The 20,617-nt window shown below is 40.3% G+C and overlaps 1 protein-coding gene across 5 annotated transcripts in view; it reads right to left on the minus strand.

The window, feature by feature from the left end:
• pard3aa (par-3 family cell polarity regulator alpha, a) overlaps window positions 1-20,617 on the minus strand; it is an 858,224-nt gene that overhangs the window by 105,594 nt on the left and 732,013 nt on the right. For all 5 annotated transcript variants that reach the window (XM_043690628.2, XM_043690626.2, XM_043690630.2 and 2 more), the window contains one exon: window positions 19,728-19,853. In XM_043690628.2, coding sequence (XP_043546563.2) covers window positions 19,728-19,853 — 126 coding nt within the window. The remainder of the gene's footprint in view (window positions 1-19,727; window positions 19,854-20,617) is intronic.

The following is a 20,617-nucleotide window of genomic DNA, read 5'->3' on the forward strand; positions in this document are numbered from 1 at the left end:
TGTTATTTCCTATTCTCTACAGTGAAGATTATTAGCCTGCCCAGACGAATAGTAAAATGGTTTTGATTAATCACCTTAACACACAGAAGGGCTCATCATGTAGTGCATCCTCGAAAGAACTCAATAAAAATTATTGTCCTTATATGACCCCATCTGTTGGGTGTGGAACTGGATTCCAACAACATGAACATGAATTTATTCCATTTATAGGTGTAATGTTCCTGGATATTTATTTAACAATAAACAGTTAATAATTTACCAAATAGATATCAGCTTTACCTCCAAACTTAGATCCTTGAGTTAAATACATTTGCTTTATTTGTCTTCACAAATTGGTTGACACTGCAAGGTTACCTTTGTTCCTTGTAAGCAATTGTCTTGAGGAGGCTGGAGTCAACTCTTTGCCCTGACCATTTGATGATGGGGTCTTACAATGGTGCTAGGTAGGGAATTCCAGGATACTGACTCAGGGACAATGAAGAGACACATATATCAGATATAAATCTGGATTCGTTGTGACGGAGTAAACTTCGATGTTGTCGTGATTTGCTGCTTCATTCTCTCTCATTGGTTGAGGCTACAGGGTACTGCATAAATATCTATTTTTGCAAAACATTATCATGAACATTCAAATTTATTTCCTTGCAATGAATCAATTTAAAGTGGTTGAACTGTCAAACAAACTGATTTAGAAACTATATCCCAGCATAAATTTTTTAAAAATGAAGTTCGTTTACGTTGCATTTTTTCAGAATTGCAAAAGTTCCTGTGGTTCCACCATAGACTCCCAGATGGTGAAAATGAATTTCTCCATTGTCTTTTCTTCCAAATTAAGTCACACACTTTGGAATTATTTACATTGATCACACTGGCATGCAATTTGCAGTAAAATTACAGTAAGGCTATTGAAATTCACTGCTACTAGGATTAAAATTGGGTAATAATTTTTGGGAAATACACTCATGTAGTTAACCATGGAATGTTTGAGTTGTTTTGTTGCTCCAGAAATTTTACCAGACTAGTATCTCAGCAAGGGAATCAGCATTGAAATATATTAAAGGATATATTGCTTTATTTATGTGAAAGATATCCATTAAATAAGCCACAGCAGAATCTGTTCCAATACAAGATGCTTTTTTAATGCAATGATAAATCTCAATTAGTCAAACAACTCCACTGATTGTAAAATTTGACTTTTCAACTGTGCAGCCTCATTAGCTCAGTATTAAGTTTTGGATCACATATCTCTTTCTCTCTCAATGTCATTCAATGTAGCTGATTTTGTATTGAAATAAATATTCTACTATCAACTTTCTGACTCAGACATGTTATCACTGATTAATAAATTCTGAGGTGTGATTGGTCCAGGACATATGTTATTGCTTGCTGATTGCACAGTCCTAAATTCCCCATAGACTGTGCTGTACTGAAATGGCTTTCACAACAGCATGATTAAGTGGAAAGCCCATGGAAAGTCTTGGGTAACTAAGTACAGTGAGTAGCTGGCACGATTCACCTAACAGAAAGTCCGCGCTTTTGGATTTAACTTTCTTGCAAGTAGTTTCAGTCTTTAAGACCACTTCTTCAGAGGCAATTGCATTTTTTCATGCGTGGCACGCTTTCAGGAACATGATGTCTTATCTTCTAGGCAAAACTTCCTATCATGCTTGAACCATTAGCAGATTGGATGAATACTGAGTCTGTCGCTGCCTTACAGCAACATCGTTCTCGTACTTCTGCAGACAGATTTTCAAACTGAGGATTATCGAGGTTCAAATGCAACCAATATTTGTGACAGCCAGTTAACTATCTCAATCTTTAATTATCATTTTCAATTCACTACTTTGACCTTACATAAAATTTCTTTTCAGTGAGAAATTATTAATCAGTGGTACCATGTCTGAGTCAGAAAGTTGATAGTAGAATATTTATTTCAATGCAAAATCAGCTACATTGAATGACATTGAGAGAGAAAGAGATATGTGATCTAAAACTTAATATTGAGGGAATGAGGCTGCACAGTTGAAAAGCCAAATTTTACAACTAGTGGAGTGTTTGAATAATTGAGAGTTTCATGCCTTGTGTTAGAATATAGAACACTCTTGCGCAGTTTACCAATGGAGATTTTGGAATTTCTTTGGATATTGAGTCGCAATATTATTTCATCATCTATTTTTAGAATTGTTGTTCTTCTATAAACTTAAAAATACATTGAAAATTTCTCTTTACCATGAACACTTTGTCAGTAGAGAATGTCTATTCTGCTCTAATTCTATAAAATTATAGTGCATTAGAACCATTCTTAAATGATTTCAGCAATATTTTCTTTCACCTCAGCTTTAAGATGGCATCCAGATAAATTGCTATTTGGAATATTGAGCTTTAGAATCAATCAACACTTTTACTAGTTTTTCTTATATCTATAGCAGCTTTGGCAGCTTGACAAAAGAAATCACTTTTTCTCCAGTTATAACAATATCTTTCTCTTCCAAACCACAATAATTAATGTCTTACATTTCTATTTGATAAATTTTTGCCCATTTTTTTGCCTCAAGTATCCCTTACCCATATAAATTGGTTTTGTTAATTAATATTTAACTTCTTGACAATACCAAAAACCCACAAAAACTAAAACAAAGACGAAAATATTAGGGAAACACATGTTACATTAGATAGCATGCATAGAGAGCACAGAAAATGTGTTGCTGATTGAGAATCTTTGATCAGAACTAAATGGGAGATCTAATCCCAAACATCTAGTCTGTTTTCTCCAAGATGACACTTGACTGGTTAAATGTTTCCAACATGTTTGACATTTTTTTTGCATAGCTATCTAAGGATTCAACACTTAATTTAGAAAACGTTGTCTCTTGGATGCAAATTGCCAGTTTCCTCGAAAAAAAATCACTACGTTCGTCAGTTCTGAGCTATACCCTGGAAATATTCCCACTAATTCCATTATTCACAACCAAGACCATCTCTTCCAAATTATATTGAACTCATGAAAGCAGGTTGCCTCACAATTTACTTGTTGCAGGCACTAGATGAATGACAATAGTTGCTTTTTGCTTTTTAGAAATTAATGTTACTTGCATTAGATTTGAATACAACTAATTTGAGGGTGGCTCAGTGGATAGCCCTGTTGCTTCACATTGCCAGGGACCCAGGTTCAATTCCCACCTCAGGCGACTGTCTGAGTGGAGTTTGCACATTCTCCCCATGGGTTTCCTCCCAGTGGTCCAGTTTCCTCCCACATTCCAAAGATGTGCAGGTCAGGTGGAGTGGCCATGTGAAACTGCCCATAGTGTTAGTTATGTTAGTCAGGGGGAAATATAGGATAGGGGGAAATATAGATGGGTCTGGGTGGTCGGAAGGTCGGTGTGGACTTGTTGAGCCGAAGTGCCTGTTTCCACACTGTAGGGAATCTAATCTAATCTATAGCTCTTCCACCCACCAATATAGTCTGCTCAGTTTTCAAAATATTAAGTCCAACTAATATTGAAACTTTTTTTTAGCTCTTTGAAGCAATTAATTTCATTTGGAAACAGAGCAGTGTGTGTGAGAGATAAAGGCAGGATCAACATCTCTATTACTTGGAAAGCAGACTAATGAATCACATATAGTTTAACAGACTTAATCCAGAAATGTTTGATTTTCTCTTCCTTTCTTGTGGCAATTACCAAGCATTGTAACTAATTCCATGTTTGGATTTGAGTTTGAATAATAATTATTGAATAGAAATGAATTAATATCAGCAACAATATTCTTATAATTAAAATCTCTTTCAGAAGTTTACTAAACAAAGAACAGAATTATCTCCACAACCAAGCCCTTTTGCAAAGCAAATATGTATAATTATAACATGTCTAATCCAACATACAATTTCAATGTGATACATATGTTAACACCAATGGCTACCATGTCAATTTCTGGTCATGGTACTAAAATACTGCTCCACATATATTTTAAAAATGCACAAGGAAGAAACCAGCAGAAGTTCAACTGCAAGTAGGTTGCCCCTTTGAACCCAGAACTTGTAAACAAAGCAAATTGACAGTAGGAGGTTACTTAAGAATTTTAACTCTCCCACCTCAAATTCTTTCATGAAAGAAGTGAAACTATCACTGTATTCTAACAGATGAAAGGCTTAACAGACAATCAATTTTTCAATGTATAATTTCAGTTACATCACACTGCAAATGTTTGCTATAAATTCTGAGTTACGATTGAGCCCTCCACTATCATCTGATGAAGGAGCGTCGCTCCGAAAGCTAGTGTGCTTCCAATTAAACCTGTTGGACTATAACGTGGTGTGTGATTTTTAACTTTGTACACCCCAGACCGGCATCTCCAAAGGATGGTTGAATGTACCCTTCACAGAGCTGACAAAAATTGTACAAACATCCTTTTCGATGCTTGGGAGTAGGAAGAGGAACAGCTTTTGACCTACAATCCCTTCCTAACTTGCTGCAAAGATTTGATGTACAATGCCAGTAGCCACTAGCATCCAATATAGGTTATAACACATCAATTCTGCTCCACTTGCCCCCGAACGGCATTCTGGTCCAATTGACTTAATTGCAACAGCAGTCAATCAAGCTATCCCAGAGCTTCACCTGAAGCAAAAACTAACACCAATAGGAGACTAAAGTAACCTTTGAAAAATGGCAACTGGGCAAAGAAATATACATGGTGGGGGGGGGGGGGGGGGGTAATAATGTAGAAGAGAAATTTTCACAATGCTTTCAAGACTACAGAAGCTTAAGGTTGCAATGAGCCTGCGGCAGCCTTCCTTTATCTCAGCCCAGTTTGCATGTAATCTTTTGATGGTCCCTGTTGTCTAAGCTTCCTTTACAATGACCTTGGTGGGATGCTTCGATTTCCATTGTTGCACTGAGACATTTCTGAGATTTGATAAGAACTATTTTAATGAGAGTCTTTCATAATTTCCTCACTTTAGGACCCGGTGGGGCTTCAGAGAATAACAAACAGTATAGTACAGAGAATTACAGTTGATGCATCATCAACTTAATGAATCTCATGTGCAGCAAATGTAATAATAATTTAAACATTTTATAAAATACATACAATCGCAAGCTACCTTTTATAACTCTATTGTTTTACTGAATATTACTTTATCCCAATAAATAAACCTCAGTAAAACATGACTTCTGATTATCAAGCCTTCTGAATGTTAAGGATTCCAATATTAGGCATAAAGACATCTAGTAACTAAATCAGATTTCAAGCTTCCAACCATTTTGATTCAACCAAATCATATTTTAAAGCAATTCAATAAATAGTGCATTTAAATGTTATTACGTTGTTGAGAGAGGACCCACTTCAGAAGCAGTAGTAAACTAGAGTCTTGTTTGCTCAATTACTTGAACAACATCATGTTTCGGCTGGACGGGACATTGGCAAGGCCACTTTTAGAATACTGCATGCAATTCTTTTCTTAAGTTTGAGAGAATGCAGGAATGGTTTACAAGGATGTTGCCAGGAATGGAGGGTTTGAACTATATGGAAAGGCTGAATAGGTTGGGACTTCTTTTCCTGGTGCTTCAGAGGCTCAGGGATAACAATTTAGAGATTTTTTAAAAAATCATGAGGGACATGGATAGAGTGAGTAACCAAGGTCTTTTTCTAGGGTGGAAGAATCCTAAGCGAGAGAGCATAAGTTTAAGATGAGAGTGTACATGTTTAAAAAGGACCTGAACAGTAATTTCTCTCATGCAGAAGGTGGTGGTGTGTATGGAATGAACTGACAGAGGATGAAGTGGGTACAATTATAACATTTAAAAGCCATCAGGATGGATATATGAATAGGAAGGTTTGAGAGCGATATGGACCAAATGCTGGCAAACAGAACTAAGTCAGATTAGGATATCTGGTCAGCATGGATGCGTTGGACCGAAGGATTCATTTCCATGCTGCATGACTCTATGACTCTGTTATGGAGCCACTGGTACTGAAAAGTATGGGCCAATCGCCACCATTACCACGAAAAACACAAGGGTTAATCATTCTTCTCATTTGTTGGATATTTTTGACCACCAAATAACTACTGCAGAACCATATTCATTAATTTATTGTGGCAGCGCTGAGACATTTCTAAGATTTGATAAAATTATTTACAAGAAAATGTTTCTTAATCCCTCATTCAGAGGTCCTGCAGAGTCTCTGAGAACATGAGATAACATGGAAAGGTGAATGTTTGTGATAGGTGACTGGACTTGGACACCAAAATAATCTAAAACCAGAAACATTGTGCATTGAGACGGAGGAGGAAAAGGAAGGATGGGTTAAAGGAAATGTTTTACAGCCGTGAACAACATCAAATTGAAAATACTTGCTACAAAATAAGGCAATTTTTTTCAGAGAACATTAATTGTTCAAAACAGAGCTTGACAGCGAGCATTTCCAGGGACAGCAATAGCTGCACAACCTTAATCTTCACGGAGAACAGCATCGTAAAAGATGGTTGAAAGCCTTATTCATATCTTGAGAGCTTATGGTGAAAACTACCAACGGGGTTGTGAATCACAGGCATAAAAGGCCAAAGGTAAGTAGCTTAACCACTACTCCACTGATTTACTGGATTTGGCTTTTAATTATTAATGTTCAGCTTTAAATAAATAAAGTGGGAATCCAGACTATATAACCTCCATTGATCTGAAGTACGAAACTTTCTGAACTGCATTTGCACGGTTTGGAGAAATGGATTTGTACAGTGTTCTGGCTGGTTTGCTACATTCGTGCTACCTCTACAACTGTTCAAATTTGATTTTACTTTAGACTGAGTAGTCATTAAACATGTTATGCGAAACCCAGTGTCAGACATGTGGAGCTGAGATTGAGTGAATTTTCAGAGCTGAAAGAGATTCCGTCATTATACAAAAAAAAGTAAAATTCAGTCTGCAATTTTGAAATAGCTACAGAATTGAATAAGAAGCTCGAGCATTGAAGAGTAACAAGTGTGTTACAAGCCCTGGGAAAGAGTGCTACAAGCTCCTCACACTTAGAAGTGGAGAACACAAACAGGAGAGATTTTGAAAGCTCTGAAAACGTGCATGAAACCACACAGTAATGGAGTTTCTGATGAACTGAATATATTCACTATCAGAGGTCAATGGGGGAGAGGGAGAGACAGAGAGAGAGAGAGAGAGAGAGAGAGAGAGAGAGAGAGAGAGAGAGAGAGAGGGGGGGGGGGGGGGGGAGAGAGAGAGAGAGAGAGAGAGAGAGAGAGAGAGAGAGAGAGAGAGAGAGAAAGAGAGAGACTGTTGACCAGTATGTGGTAGTATTAAGGAGAAAATGAGGTCTGCAGATGCTGGAGATCAGAGCTGGAAATGTGTTGCTTATGCCCGAAACGTCGATTCTCCTGTTCCCTGGATGCTGCCTGACCTGCTGCGCTTTTCCAGCAACACATTTCCAGCTGTGGTAGTATTAACACAACTAGCTGAATCCTGAACATTTGGATGACTGAAAGATCAATTCATTAGGTCCAAAGGCTTCTGACTGTCACAATGACAACAACATAAGGAAAGCAGCTCAAGATGGTGACCTGTAAATGAAGCTCTTAAAGACATGATACGGTGCAACAATATTCATCACAAGAGGACACAAGAAGCTGAGAGTCCAATGCAATGGGAGAATGAAAATCTGGAATTTCAGATAGAAAATTTCAGGTTGTAGCTTTTCCCAAAACACCAAAAATAGGTATTTTTCTCTCCGTAGATGCTGCCTGGCCCACTGAGTAATTCCAGCATTTATGTTTTTATTTCAGATTTTCACCATCTGCAGTGTTTTGAAAGAGTGCAGGTTCGGCTGCAGTTCCAGCTTCTGCTTTTTTTTCTTACATAAACAGAAATGCAAAGAGTTGTATGAACCAATATAATCAGGTCATATCTTGGACACTCCTTTTTTTCCCTGTATCATATGCTTTAAAAATTTATTTGCATCCAGTTTGAACAACATGATGCATTTATTTAGCACCTGCACCACGTCGAAACATCCCAAGACATCTGACAAGACTGTAATAAATCAACATTTAACAGTGAAGCACTTAAGGGAGTATTAGGTCAGAATGGTCAAAATGGTAGATTTTATGGATAGCATTAATTTTAATGAGTGAAAACCAGGGCATAGGACCGAGGCAACTGAAAGCTCAGTTGCCAACGGAACATAAACTACAGGGGTGTTAAAGAGGCCAGAAGTATAGGAGCACAGATAAGACAGAGGGATGTGGGCGTGGAAGAGATTACAGAAGTGATAGGTTATTCAAAAGAATTGGGACAAAGGTGAATGTAGTGACCATTAATGAGGAGGAGCTGCTGGAAAGCTGAAAGGTGTGAAGGTGGTTAAATCACCCATATCAGATGGACTACACTCCAGGATTCTCAAAGAGAGAGGTGAGGAGATTGTAGAAGCATTGGTGGTGATCTTTCAGTATCTGGTCAGACTGAATTTGGAATATTGAGTGTGGTTTTAGCCTTGCATTGAAGGAAGGATATGCTGGCATTGGAGGGACGGGGGCCAGAGGAGGTTTACAAAAATAATCCCAGGGATGAATGGCTTGTCATATCAGCAGCACTTGAAGATCTCTGTCGGTACTTGATGGAGTTTGGAAAGATAAGGAAGAGGTCTCACTGAATCTTACAGAATACCAAGAGGCCTGGATAAGGTGGAGATGAAGTTTCCACTAGAAGGAGAGACTAGGATCTGAGGGCACAGCCTCAGAGTGAAGGGATGATCTTTTGGAACTGAGACAAGGAGGAATCTCTTCAGTCAGAGGGTGGTTAAACTGTGGAATTCATTGCCATAGAAAGCTGTGGAGACTAAGTCATTGAGCAGACTTAAGACAGAGATAGATAAGTTCTCGGTTAGTTGCAAATTAAGGGTTATAGGGAGAAAATGGATTTGAGCAACATATCAGCCATGAGCGAATGACGGAGCAGACTTGATGGGCCGAATGGCCTTCTGTTCCCATGCTTTATGGTCACTTCAGTACATCAAAACACATTCTAATAAAGGATCTAAAAGAATTCAAACTCTCAACTGTCTGATATAATCGAGCTGTTTTTTGTTGCAATTTTTAACTCTTTTCAACCTAGAGAAGTTTTTACTTTTTAGGCATTATAAACTGAGGACTAACTTTACTCATTCACTCACTGCTTCAGCTCTGCTCAGATAGCTTTCGCTCTGTACTTTCTGATGTAGTTATTTCACACGATATTCTAACACCTTATCTGTGGTTTTCCCAACTGGAGATGAATTTGTTGAGCTCACTTCTTCATAAACTCTCACTGTTTTAATCCAGTGCAAGGATACACATTTTCAGCCACATTGCTGTTTTACGTATACTCCCATGGTTTGTCATGTTCTCCATTATGAAGCCAGGCAACCTAATCATCCCTTTGTGTTGTGGACCCTGTTCTATATATGCATCTTAGTCCTGCCAGCTGTTTGTATGGTTTAAGGTGGATTTGGGTTAATGCACAGCTCTACACCAGACTAACATGGCAGTAATTGCAACCTGTGACAGCCAGGTTGAATGGTGCAGCTGTTTGCCCTTAATTTGGACTCCATGTTACCATAGACTTTCAAAGTACACATCTCAGAAAATGCAAAATGGGATTGTATGGCAGACATTTCAAGTGAAATACCCCGAATTTGACATCAACTGGAACATGGTCTTGGGAGGAGTTTAGCAGGCAACCAGGCTGATGAATATCGACAAGGAGAAAGCTAGGACAGCAGATGCTGGAAAGTCAGAGTCAAAAAGTGTGGTGCTGGAAAAGCAGGTCAGGCAGCATCCGAGGAGCAGCACAGTCGACGGTTCGGGGGTAAGTCCTAGGCTGCTGCCAGACCTACTGTGCTTTTCCAGCGGCATACTTTTCGATGACGACTGATAAACACCGACAGACTTAAAAAAAAGTTCATTCGCCATAGCTGCTTGGAGTTGTCTTACCCCATTGCACATGTTGGTTGGTGAGGGGTCACAATAACATTCAATTCTGGACAGTACAACCAGGCGTGGACCTTGAAGCTGATCACAGCAGCAGGCAAGTTGGAAATAATGTAGGTGAGGCAGAAACTTGGCAGACAAAATACACTTTGGGAAAATGAGAGATCATAGAACATAGAAAAGAACAGCACAGAACAGGCCCTTCGGCCCACAATGTTGTGCCGAGGATTAATCCTAATGTAAAATAAAATAACCTAACCTACGCACCCCTCAATTCACTGCTGTCCATGTGCATGTCCAGCAGTCGCTTAAATGAACCTAATGACTCTGCTTCCACACCACCACCACCACCACCACACATTCCATGCATTCACAACTCTCTGCGTAAAGAACCTACCTCTGATGTCTCCTTTATACCTTCCTCCTAATATCTTAAAACTATGATCCCTCGTGCCAGTCAATCCAGCCCTGGGGAAAAGTCTCTGGCTGTTGACTCTATCCATGCCTCTCATTACCTTGTACACCTCAATCAGGTCTCCTCTCTTCCTCCTCCTCTCCAGAGAGAAAGGTTCGAGCTTACACAACCTCTCTTCATAATACAAGCCCTCCAGTCCAGGCAGCATCCTGGTAAATCTTCTTTGCACCCTCTCCAAAGCCTCTGTATCTTTCCTATAGGAGGGCGACCAGAACTGGACACAATATTCCAAGTGTGGTCTCACCAAGGTCTTGTAGAGCTGTAGCAAAACCTTGCAGCTCTTAAACACAATTCACCTGTTAATGAAAGCCAAAACACCATATGCTTTCTTAACAACCCTATCCACTTGGGTGAAAGTGAGGACTGCAGATGCTGGAGATCAGAGCTGAAAATGTGTTGCTGGCAAAGCGCAGCTGGTCAGGCAGCATCCAAGGAGCAGGAGAATCGACGTTTCGGGCATGAGCTCTTCTTCAGGAAGGCTGAAGGGCTCATGCCCCGAAACGTCGATTCTCCTGCTCCTTGGATGCTGCCTGACCTGCTGCGCTTTTCCAGCAACACATTTTCAGCTATCCACTTGGGTGGCAACTTTGAGGGATCTATGTACTTGAACACTTTGTGGGCGGCACGGTGGGCGGCACGGTGGCACAGTGGTTAGCACTGCTGCCTCACAGCGCCAGAGACCCGGGTTCAGTTCCCGCCTCAGGCGACTGACTGTGTGGAGTTTTCACATTCTCCCCGTGTCTGCGTGGGTTTCCTCTGGGTGCTCCGGTTTCCTCCCACAGTTCCAAAGATGTGCAGGTCAGGTGAATTGGCCATGCTAAATTGTCCGTAGTGTTAGGTAAGGGGTAAATGTAGGGGTATGGGTGGTTTGCGCTTCGGCGGGTCGGTGTGGACTTGTTGGGCCGAAGGGCCTGTTTCCACACTGTAAAGTAATCTAATCTAATCTAATCTAAAACACCAAGATCTGTTTGTTCCTCCATGCTGCCAGGAATCTTGTCTTTAATCCTATATTCAGCATTCAAGTTTGACATTCCAAAATGCATCACTTCACATTTATCCAGGTTGAACTCCATCTGCCATTTCTCAGTCCAGCTCTGCATCCTCTCTATATCACTATATGCTATATGCAATATCTGCTCAGATTCCACACACAAGTTCCCTCCGCTATCCCTGATCGGCCCTACCTTCTCCCTGTTCGTTCTTATTCCTCACATATGAGTAAAATGCCTTTGTGTTCTCCCTAATCCTTCCTGCCAAGCCTTTCTTGTGCCCCTTCTCGCTCTCCTCAGTCCATTTCTGTGCTTCTTTCTCACAAGCCAGTAATCCTCTAAAGTTGTGCTAGATCCTTGCTTCCTCCACCTTACATAAGCTGCCTTGTTCCTTTTGACTAGCTCCTCCGTTCTAGTCATCCAAGGCTCCTTAATCTTACCCCTTCTTACTTGTCTCAGAGGAACAAATTTGTGCATGACTCACAACAACTACTCCTTAAACAGTCTCCACATGTCTGCTGTGCCCTTTCTGTGGAACAATTGCTCCCAGTCTATTATGTCCTATAACGTCATAATTTCCTTTTCCCAATTTAATATCTTCCCTTGGTGACTGCTCCTTTCCCTCTTCAAGACTATGGTAAATGTGAGGCAGATGTGGTCATTGTCATCAAAGTGTTCTCCCACCACGAGATCTGACACCTGTCCTGGCTCATTACTGAGCACCAAATCCAAAATGGCCTCTCCCTTCATTGGCCTGTCTACATACAGAGTAAGGAAACCCTCCAGAACACACCTGACAACAACGGCTCCATTCAAACCATCTGCACTAAGGAGGTTCCAGTCGATATTGGGAAAGTTGAAGTCACCCATAACAACAACTCTGCTTTATCTGCATTTTTCCAAAATTTGCCAGCTTATCAGTTCTTCAATCTCCCTGTTGCTATTAGGGGGTCTGTAGAAAACCCCCAATGAGGTGGCTGCTCCCTTGCTGTCCCTAACTCCCACCCATACTGACTCAGTAGGCAAACCTTCCTCAACAACCTTTGTTTCTGTAGCTGTGATGCACTCTCTGATTAGCAATGATACACCCCCTCCTCTTTTTCCACCCTCCCTGTTCTTTTTAAATATTCTAAACCCTGGAACATCTAGCAACCATTCCTGCTCCTGTGAAACCCACGTCTCCATTATGGCCACAACATCATAGCCCCAAGTACTGGTCCATGCTCTAAGTTCATCACTCTTATTTCTGACACTGACACTCATGTTAAATTCTTATTTCTGACACTCCTTGCACTTTGGCAAGTAGAATAGAGGACCTGAATATTATTAAAATGTGGAAAAGCTGCAGAAAGCTGGAGCATAAAGGGACTTATGAGCTGTTATGCATAAATCCCAAAAAGTTAACATATAAATTCAGCAGTAGTAAGGAAGACAAATGGGATTTTACTTCAAAATGAATGGAGTATAAAAGTAGTTTTAAAAATAAGCAAAAATAAGTTTTACTAAAACTATACTGTACACAAGACAGACTACATCTATAAAGTTGTGAGCAGTTTTGGTCCCTTTATCTAAGAGAATCTAAACTAGCAAGTCCAAAGAAGGTTCATTAGGTTAATCCTGGATAAATAGGGCTTTTCTAATGAGGAGAGGTTGAGTGGATCGATAACACTAAAATAGGAAGTTAAAAATCACACAACACCAGGTTATAGTCCAACAGGTTTAATTGGAAGCACACTAGCTTTCGGAGCGCCGCTCTTTCACCATGTGGTAGCGGATTAGGATTGAGCCCTCCGCTACCACCTGATGAAGGAATCTTATAGAAGTGTATAAGATCATGAGAGGCATGCATAGGGTGAATGCACTCAGTGTTTTCCTAGGATTGGGGAATTGAGGACTAGAGGGCATCAGTTTAAGGTGAGAGGGGAAAAAAGAAACGGGAACCTGAGGGGCAACTTTTTACACAGAGGGTGGTCCACATATGGAATGAGCTGCCATGGAAGTTGAGACAGGTACAGTAACATTTAAAAGGCATTTGGACAAATACATGGTTTAGAAGGATGTGGGCCAAGTGCAGGGAAATCGTGTTAGCATCGGTGGACATCTTGGTCGGCATGGACCAGTTCAGGCCAAAGGGCCTGCTTCTGTGCTGTTAGGACTCTATGGAGGTTAGAAGAATGAGAGGCAACCTTATTGAAACATCGATGATTCTTAGGGAGCCTGATAGGGTATTTGTAGAAAAGTCATTTCCCCTTGTGGGAGAGCCTACGACCAGAAAACAATCTCAGAATAAGAGGTCGCCCATGCACGGCAGAGGTGATTAAAAATTTCTTCTCTCAGAGGTAAGTGAATCTGTAGACTTCTTGCCAGCAGGAAGCTGTCAAGGTTGGGTTATAAAGAATATTAAAACTGTAATAGACATATTTTTAATCAATAAGCAACCAGATGTTATGGAGAAAAAGGTATGAAATTGGAGTTGAGGATTACTTAAGAGTTGACTTGATGGGTCAAATGGTCTCTTTCTGCTCCTGTGTCTTATTAGTTTTAACTGATACTCTGACTGCTGCAATTTAAGAAAAAAAACCATTAATGTCCCTGTTTACTTAACTTGTAATACGGAAAAGCACAGAAGGTGCAGAGGAGTGTTAGCTGTTTGAATCCTCACATTTTCAATAATTCAAAACCTTTTCAACATGAAATGCAGAAATTTGATTTTCAATGTTTTGAAAGAACAAGAAACCCATGGACACTAACTCAAGATAATTTGCAACTTGCCTTAGTTAAATATTCAAAAGCTACATTCTATCTTCATGAAACTTACAGGCTACATTAGTTATGCTAAAAAAAGTCTGTTAATTGGACCATATTTTCATATGCAGATGAATAGTCCAAAATTGCTTCCCACTGTAATTAAAATAGCACAAATGGTGCACCCCACCATGTCTCTGTCCATTTGTAGAGCTAATTTCTTCATTGAAATTCTAATTTGTCCATTATACTTCAACCAAGCATTGAGATGCAAATTCTGCACAGTAACTTTTAACAAAATCTCAAATAACATTCCCTTCAGTATTTACTGTATTTCCTTTACCAAAGAATATGTCCGATGGGTCTTTGATTCTCAATTTATGCATGCTGCAAGAGGATGTGGAAGATTTGGAGGAAGAATAGAGAAAAGCATCAAGAATGAATCGGAACGCCTTAAGAAGGTTAAAACAACTAAATTACTACAGTCTGGAGAAAGGACAATTAAAGAAGACATGGCAGACATACATTAATACTTTGTGTATTAGGAAAGGTAAATCTTAACACAACTTTAAAAATAAGCCAGGATAACAGAATCAGAGGTCAGTAGTATAAATCAGTGAAAACTAAATTTGGAAGGAAAATCTTCAGCAAAAACATGTCAACAGCACACATAATCTGCTGAATAAAGTAACATTGAGCCCCTGGGTTTAGGGTATTCAATTCTCAGCTGAACAGTAGAATGAGGGGGCTATACTGAGGTACTTCGGGATTTTTCTGTACTGTAATAACATCTTTCCCTATAGATCAAATCTACAAATTGTCACATTTTGAAACCTTTACCTCAGCAAAATGATCATCAGAATAATGTCAGAATCCAGTCACTTACGGAATAATGTGTGTTTGGCACAGAAGTCAAAAACAATGCTGAGCCAGTGAACATAAGCTATCAGCTCCCCACAAGCCCACAACATGCTCATGTTCAGTTTTGTTGATGTGGCCAGCTTGAATTTAATATCGAACACAGGGAATTGGAAATAAATTTTAATACACATTATTTGGCTGGCTTCAGACAGATGGGGAGTAATAAGTGTGACAAGATCGAACAAAAATAATCCCCTAAAAACAGTTCAAACATTTTAAGCTAAGTTTAACATTTCATTGGAGAGCAGCTCATGAACAACTGAGTCCTAAATATCATTTAGGATCAATTAAAGCGTAGCCAACCAAATCAATGGGTTTGAGAGACTGCACTGACAGTTTGAAAAGTTGCCGCGGTGATTTTTATTCTTCATTCCTAGAAAACATCTACTCCTGCTCGGCTGTGAACTGATAGGTAGATAAAGGTGATAGAACAAGAGATTTGGATCAAATACATAAACATGTATGCTTGCTCTACTCTTTAAAAGGTAACTGCACAAGCCTATGGTCCCCTGCTGGAGATTATTGTTCACAGTGGCTCAGTGATTAGCACTTCTGCCTCACAGCACTAGGGACCTAGACTTCATTCAAGGGGGGGGTGGTGGGGAGAGAGTGGGTGGGTCTTGGTCTCATGCTTTTTGGAGGTTGGATGTGGACACGATGGGCTGAATGGTGCATCCACATGGTAGGAATTCTATAAAAAGTAAAGTTGCCATTGTCTTCCCAGATAACAAGGCTGCTGGTGGTGCTTTAACCTGAGCACCACCCCACCTCAGGCAAAAGGAGAGGTTGAGAAGCAAAGTACTTGATGGAATCTTCAACTGGTGCGGGAGTCAAACCTATGCTGTTGGCATCAATCTCCATCACACAGTAGACATCCAACTGACTGAGCTAACAGCCCTCATGGATGATGAATGGGTAGATTATTTATGTGGGAACCCAAACAGTAACTTTAATCTGGGTACTGACCAACTACAACTACATCAAATCTTTGTCTGAGCTGATACAGGCACTGCCGAGTTGGGGTCAGGCAGTAGCAGGAGCTCATAAGTTCATAAGATATAGGAGCAGAATTAAGCCATTTGGTTATCACCGATAACGCTCCCCATTTTCCTGCCTTTTCCCCATAACCCAAGTGGGTTAAAAGATTATGGGGAGAAGGCAGTAAAATAGGGATGAGGAGCATATTAACCATGATTGAATGGTGGAGAATGGACTGAATGGCCTAATATTGCTCCTATATCTTATCAGCTCCTACTATGACCTGACCCCTGCTAGGTAGTGCACGTAACAGTTCAAGTCATTTCTTCATTCCCTGATCAATGTCAGTTGTACTGTTCCAACTCTTTACAGCTAAGTTAGCATGAATCCTGAATTTGACCTGCTACCTTTCTGCCTGAGATTACAACATCTAGTTTGAACATGTTTTAATTCAAAAATCTGTATTCTGTATTCTGAAAGTGAGTGAATCACCATTAACATACACCTAGTTTGATTTTATGCAACTCAATTTCTGTGTTTCCACTGAGACTGATTTACCATTTTCCCATAATGTTTAGTCTGCAATTTCCGAACAATTTAAAAAAAGTGGGAAACAAATAAAATATGTATAATATAGTCAGGAAAATGTTCCTAATGAAACTGATATACAAAACGAATTGCTTCCGTGATCATTTGCTTCCAGTATTAGAACTTATACTGGATATATCTATTTTACAGATGGATTATTACTATCAAATTTCCACTGTTTTGAAGAAAATGTGTACTTTTATGGAGGTCAACAAGTTGAGAGAATGTTCTGACAGCCAAGTTTTTATTTCACCCAGTTGTTTAGACTTAGCACAATGGACTGATGCAGATAGCAATGTGGTTTTTTTAAAAACACGGCCACTTTGTGAAAAGACCTATAGAACTTTCACATAAGTAGTAGACAATACATGAATTGTAGGGTGGTGCTGCCAAGTGTACCAGAGACGTGGGGCAGCAGGGAAGTGATAAGAATACGCCAGAGTGGGATAGCAAGAACAGGTCTAGCAGGAACTTTGGGGTTAGCCAGGGACAGAGAATGGTGGGATATCAAGCCCGGAATGCAAGGATTAGGCTGCTAGCAGGAGAAGGAAGGTGGATGTCAGTGGTATTGGAGCTGGAGCAGGGGCTGGGGAGAAATCAACCAGCATGGACTATGTGGTGCTGGGGGCAGGGGTTTTATGGAGTCCCAGGCTGGGAAGGGTCAGGTCCCGGAGGTAAAAACAAGAAGGGGGCTGTTGGGGTCAGGCTGCTGATGGTCACGGTTTGTTGTTGTAAAAGATCTGAGGGAGATATGTTTAAGGGCGCATTAACTATGTTTGGGGTCAGTTTAATTGTCACTCTTCAGTTAGACTAGATTTTTCATTGTTAATCTTCTCCTGAGATGCTATTTCCTTTACAGGAGCAGAGCCCTCCAAATTCTCAGATTTGAATGGATACTTTCAGAGGGTTCCAGGAACAGCAAATTGCCCAGCAGCATCTTCAATTTCCCAGGCCTTGAGAGCCCTGGAGCCTGCTCCACCATGCAACAGGGTCATGGCTGATGTGACATTCTTCCTGGCAACTTTGTGGCCCTTTCTCTGTAAATAAGATCATAAGACCCCCTTAGAGCCTGCGACAATGGGGATTTTGCAGAGTGCTATGTATGACTCCCATCAATGCTGGAACGGTAAAGTCATCATAGTCCCAGAGGGCATAGGCTTGCTCTCTGCTAAGGAGGAGATGACTGGTGACTGTTTGACAAGAGGGTCACCACGCCTCAGGCAAGGGGAGAAGATGAGGAGGTGGGACCTTCACAATAACCTTAGCCAATGTGGTAATGGAACCCACGCTGTTGGCATAACAGACCAGTCCAGCTGACTGTGCTAACCGCTGGAAAATCACCTGTCTGTCTGTTGGAAAATCCTGGCCAATTTCTCCTTATTCTCCTCATCACCACCTGTGTTCATTCTAAACACATTTGTTACATCAACCTTTAGTCTTATAAATTCAATGTTGCTCCAAATCCTTCTTGTGAACGTACCATCTGGTACTGAATAACGTAACCGCAAGTAAATTCAAAAGGTGGTACGGGTCGTTCTGCTATAACGTGCGTTTTGTTGATGTAAATTGGCTGGAACGTGAGTGACGAACTGGGGACCTTGTTTCTAAATTGTGAACTTTTAAAGCGTGTATTGGTTATAATGTAATTCTGGCCCCATTAGCTTAAATGGTGCTGCTGTTACAAGGTTTCCCTCGAACGCGGGATTGCATGAAAGTGGAACTTCTGTGTTCTAGCAGAACCGACTGCATTTCCTAAACACAACCATTTAAATATACGGTTAAATATTTGATCTATTTGCCATGTTGTTATAAAATAATTATTAATTTCATAATATCTATATTTAAGTACATATGATTTTTAAGTATTTGATTTGAGTTGAATCCTTCATTCAAATACCCAAAGAAATAAATACAGAATGAGGAGGCAGATTAAAATGCTGGTAATGCTTCACATACACCAAATTGGAAAGTAACATCCAGACTGCAGAAAAGCCAGACAATGATCATCTCCAACAAAAAAGAATCTAACCATTATGTTTTGATGCACAATGGCATTCTCATCACTGAATTCCCCACTGTCTACATTCCGAGGTTGCCATTGAGCAGAATTTGAACACGACCGGCCATATCAAAAGAGCCGGTCAGAAGAAACCTACAGCAAGTAACTCACCTCCAGTCTATCCATATTCTTTCTACCATCCATAAGGCAATGGTCAAGAGGGGTGTATTGGAATATTCCTCACTGTCCTGGGTGAGTGCAGCTCCAACAACATTCATGAGGCACATCATCATTCAGGACGAAGCAGCTTGCTTGATTGGCATCCCATTCACTACCTTCCAATACTGACTTCCCTCACTACCAATGCACAATAACAGCAGTGTGGACCATCTACAAGAGTTTTTGGAGTAACTCACCAAGTCCCCTTTGACAGCAGATTCCAAACCCGTGACCTCTACCACTCCAAACCCGTGACCTCTATCACCAAGGAGGATAGAAATAGCAGACCCATGGGAACATCATCACCTGCAAGTTCCCCTGCAAACCACACACAATTTTGACTTGGAACAAAATCATTCTTCTTTTCTTGTTGCTGAGTCAAAATCCTGGAACTCCCTCCCTAACAACATTCTAGTGTACTTATACCACAGGGACTGCTGTGGTTCAAGGCAGCAGCTCACGTCTACCTTCTCCAGAGCAAACAGGGATAGGAATAAATATTGGGCATGTCAGTATCCATGATCAAATAAAAATATTTTAAATACCCATGAGATATGAGTGCAAGTGGCTGCAAAACAATGTGAGACCCTTTGCTGTACTGTCATTGTATTAAGAGAAAATCTATTGGATAAAAATACGGTCTTTGAATATAATTGAGAATTCTCCAGATGGCTTTGTATTTGTGTGTTAGGAATTCAAAGAGTGAGAGAATCTCTTTTCACTGTCATGATATTTTTATGGTGTGCCATGTTGTAATGGCTGGATATGCCCTTTGTACATGTTGCCAAATTCTACATGGATGTTCAGAAAGAATACATTCCCTTTATATGTCCAACATAATCATACCTCTCTTGTTCTTGTCTCATTCGTGTTCGCTCATCCTCAGATGGGAGAGTTTCTTCCACCTTGCCCTTGTTTGACCCTTTTCGATCAAGCTTCCCACCTTTTTCCTCTTTACGGTATTTGCCAAACCTAGAAACCACAACAAATTTGAAAAGGTGTTCAAATTTTCAGAAACAATTTTATTCGCTATGCATTGTTTTGTTCTGAAGAACTTTAACAATTAACACACATAAACATGCCTTGCAAAGGTCTGGAGCAGCACAACTTAATAAAAGCATGACATGACCTTGGGGAGATTGGGGAAATAAATGTGGTTAGACAGAGTGTGTAAAACTGATTATGCACTTCTTCCTATTTCCTTTCTTTCTCACCCCTACTATTCCCAATTAGTGTTCTCCCTCTTCATTCCATGAAAATTTGATTGCTTGTTGAGTTATGATGCAGTGAACACACAAGTGACCACTGTTCACATTTGAATCTAACTAGTGTGCATTAACATATGGCGCAGTCATACAGGGGATCCAAACAAAGCCAAGTCCTGCATTCACCCAAAGACTATCTATAAACACTTCCTTTAAGGTTGATCTGAGCCTTTTTCAGTGACCTTGCTACGGCCCTAACTGAGGTAACCCTGCTGATTTTATGGCTCAATTACAAACCATCATACCCAGCTGTTATTGGGAGAACCATAGGTCATTATTTTCTTCCTTTTCTCTGCTTTGCTACTTATTGAAAGCTGCTTAATTCAGACTGAAGGTGGGGGAGGGGGGGTGCGTCTTCTCCCGCTTACAGTCATACAGCATGGGAAACAGACCCTTCTGTCCAACTCGTCTATGCCAACCAGGCATCTTAAACTGAACTAGGCCCATTTGCCCATGTTTGACCCATATCCC

Source organism: Chiloscyllium plagiosum, unplaced genomic scaffold (assembly GCF_037043375.1).
Source record: "Chiloscyllium plagiosum isolate Xiang-an unplaced genomic scaffold, Cpla_swu_hap1 HiC_scaffold_5, whole genome shotgun sequence".
Classification (NCBI taxonomy): Eukaryota; Metazoa; Chordata; class Chondrichthyes; order Orectolobiformes; family Hemiscylliidae; genus Chiloscyllium; species Chiloscyllium plagiosum.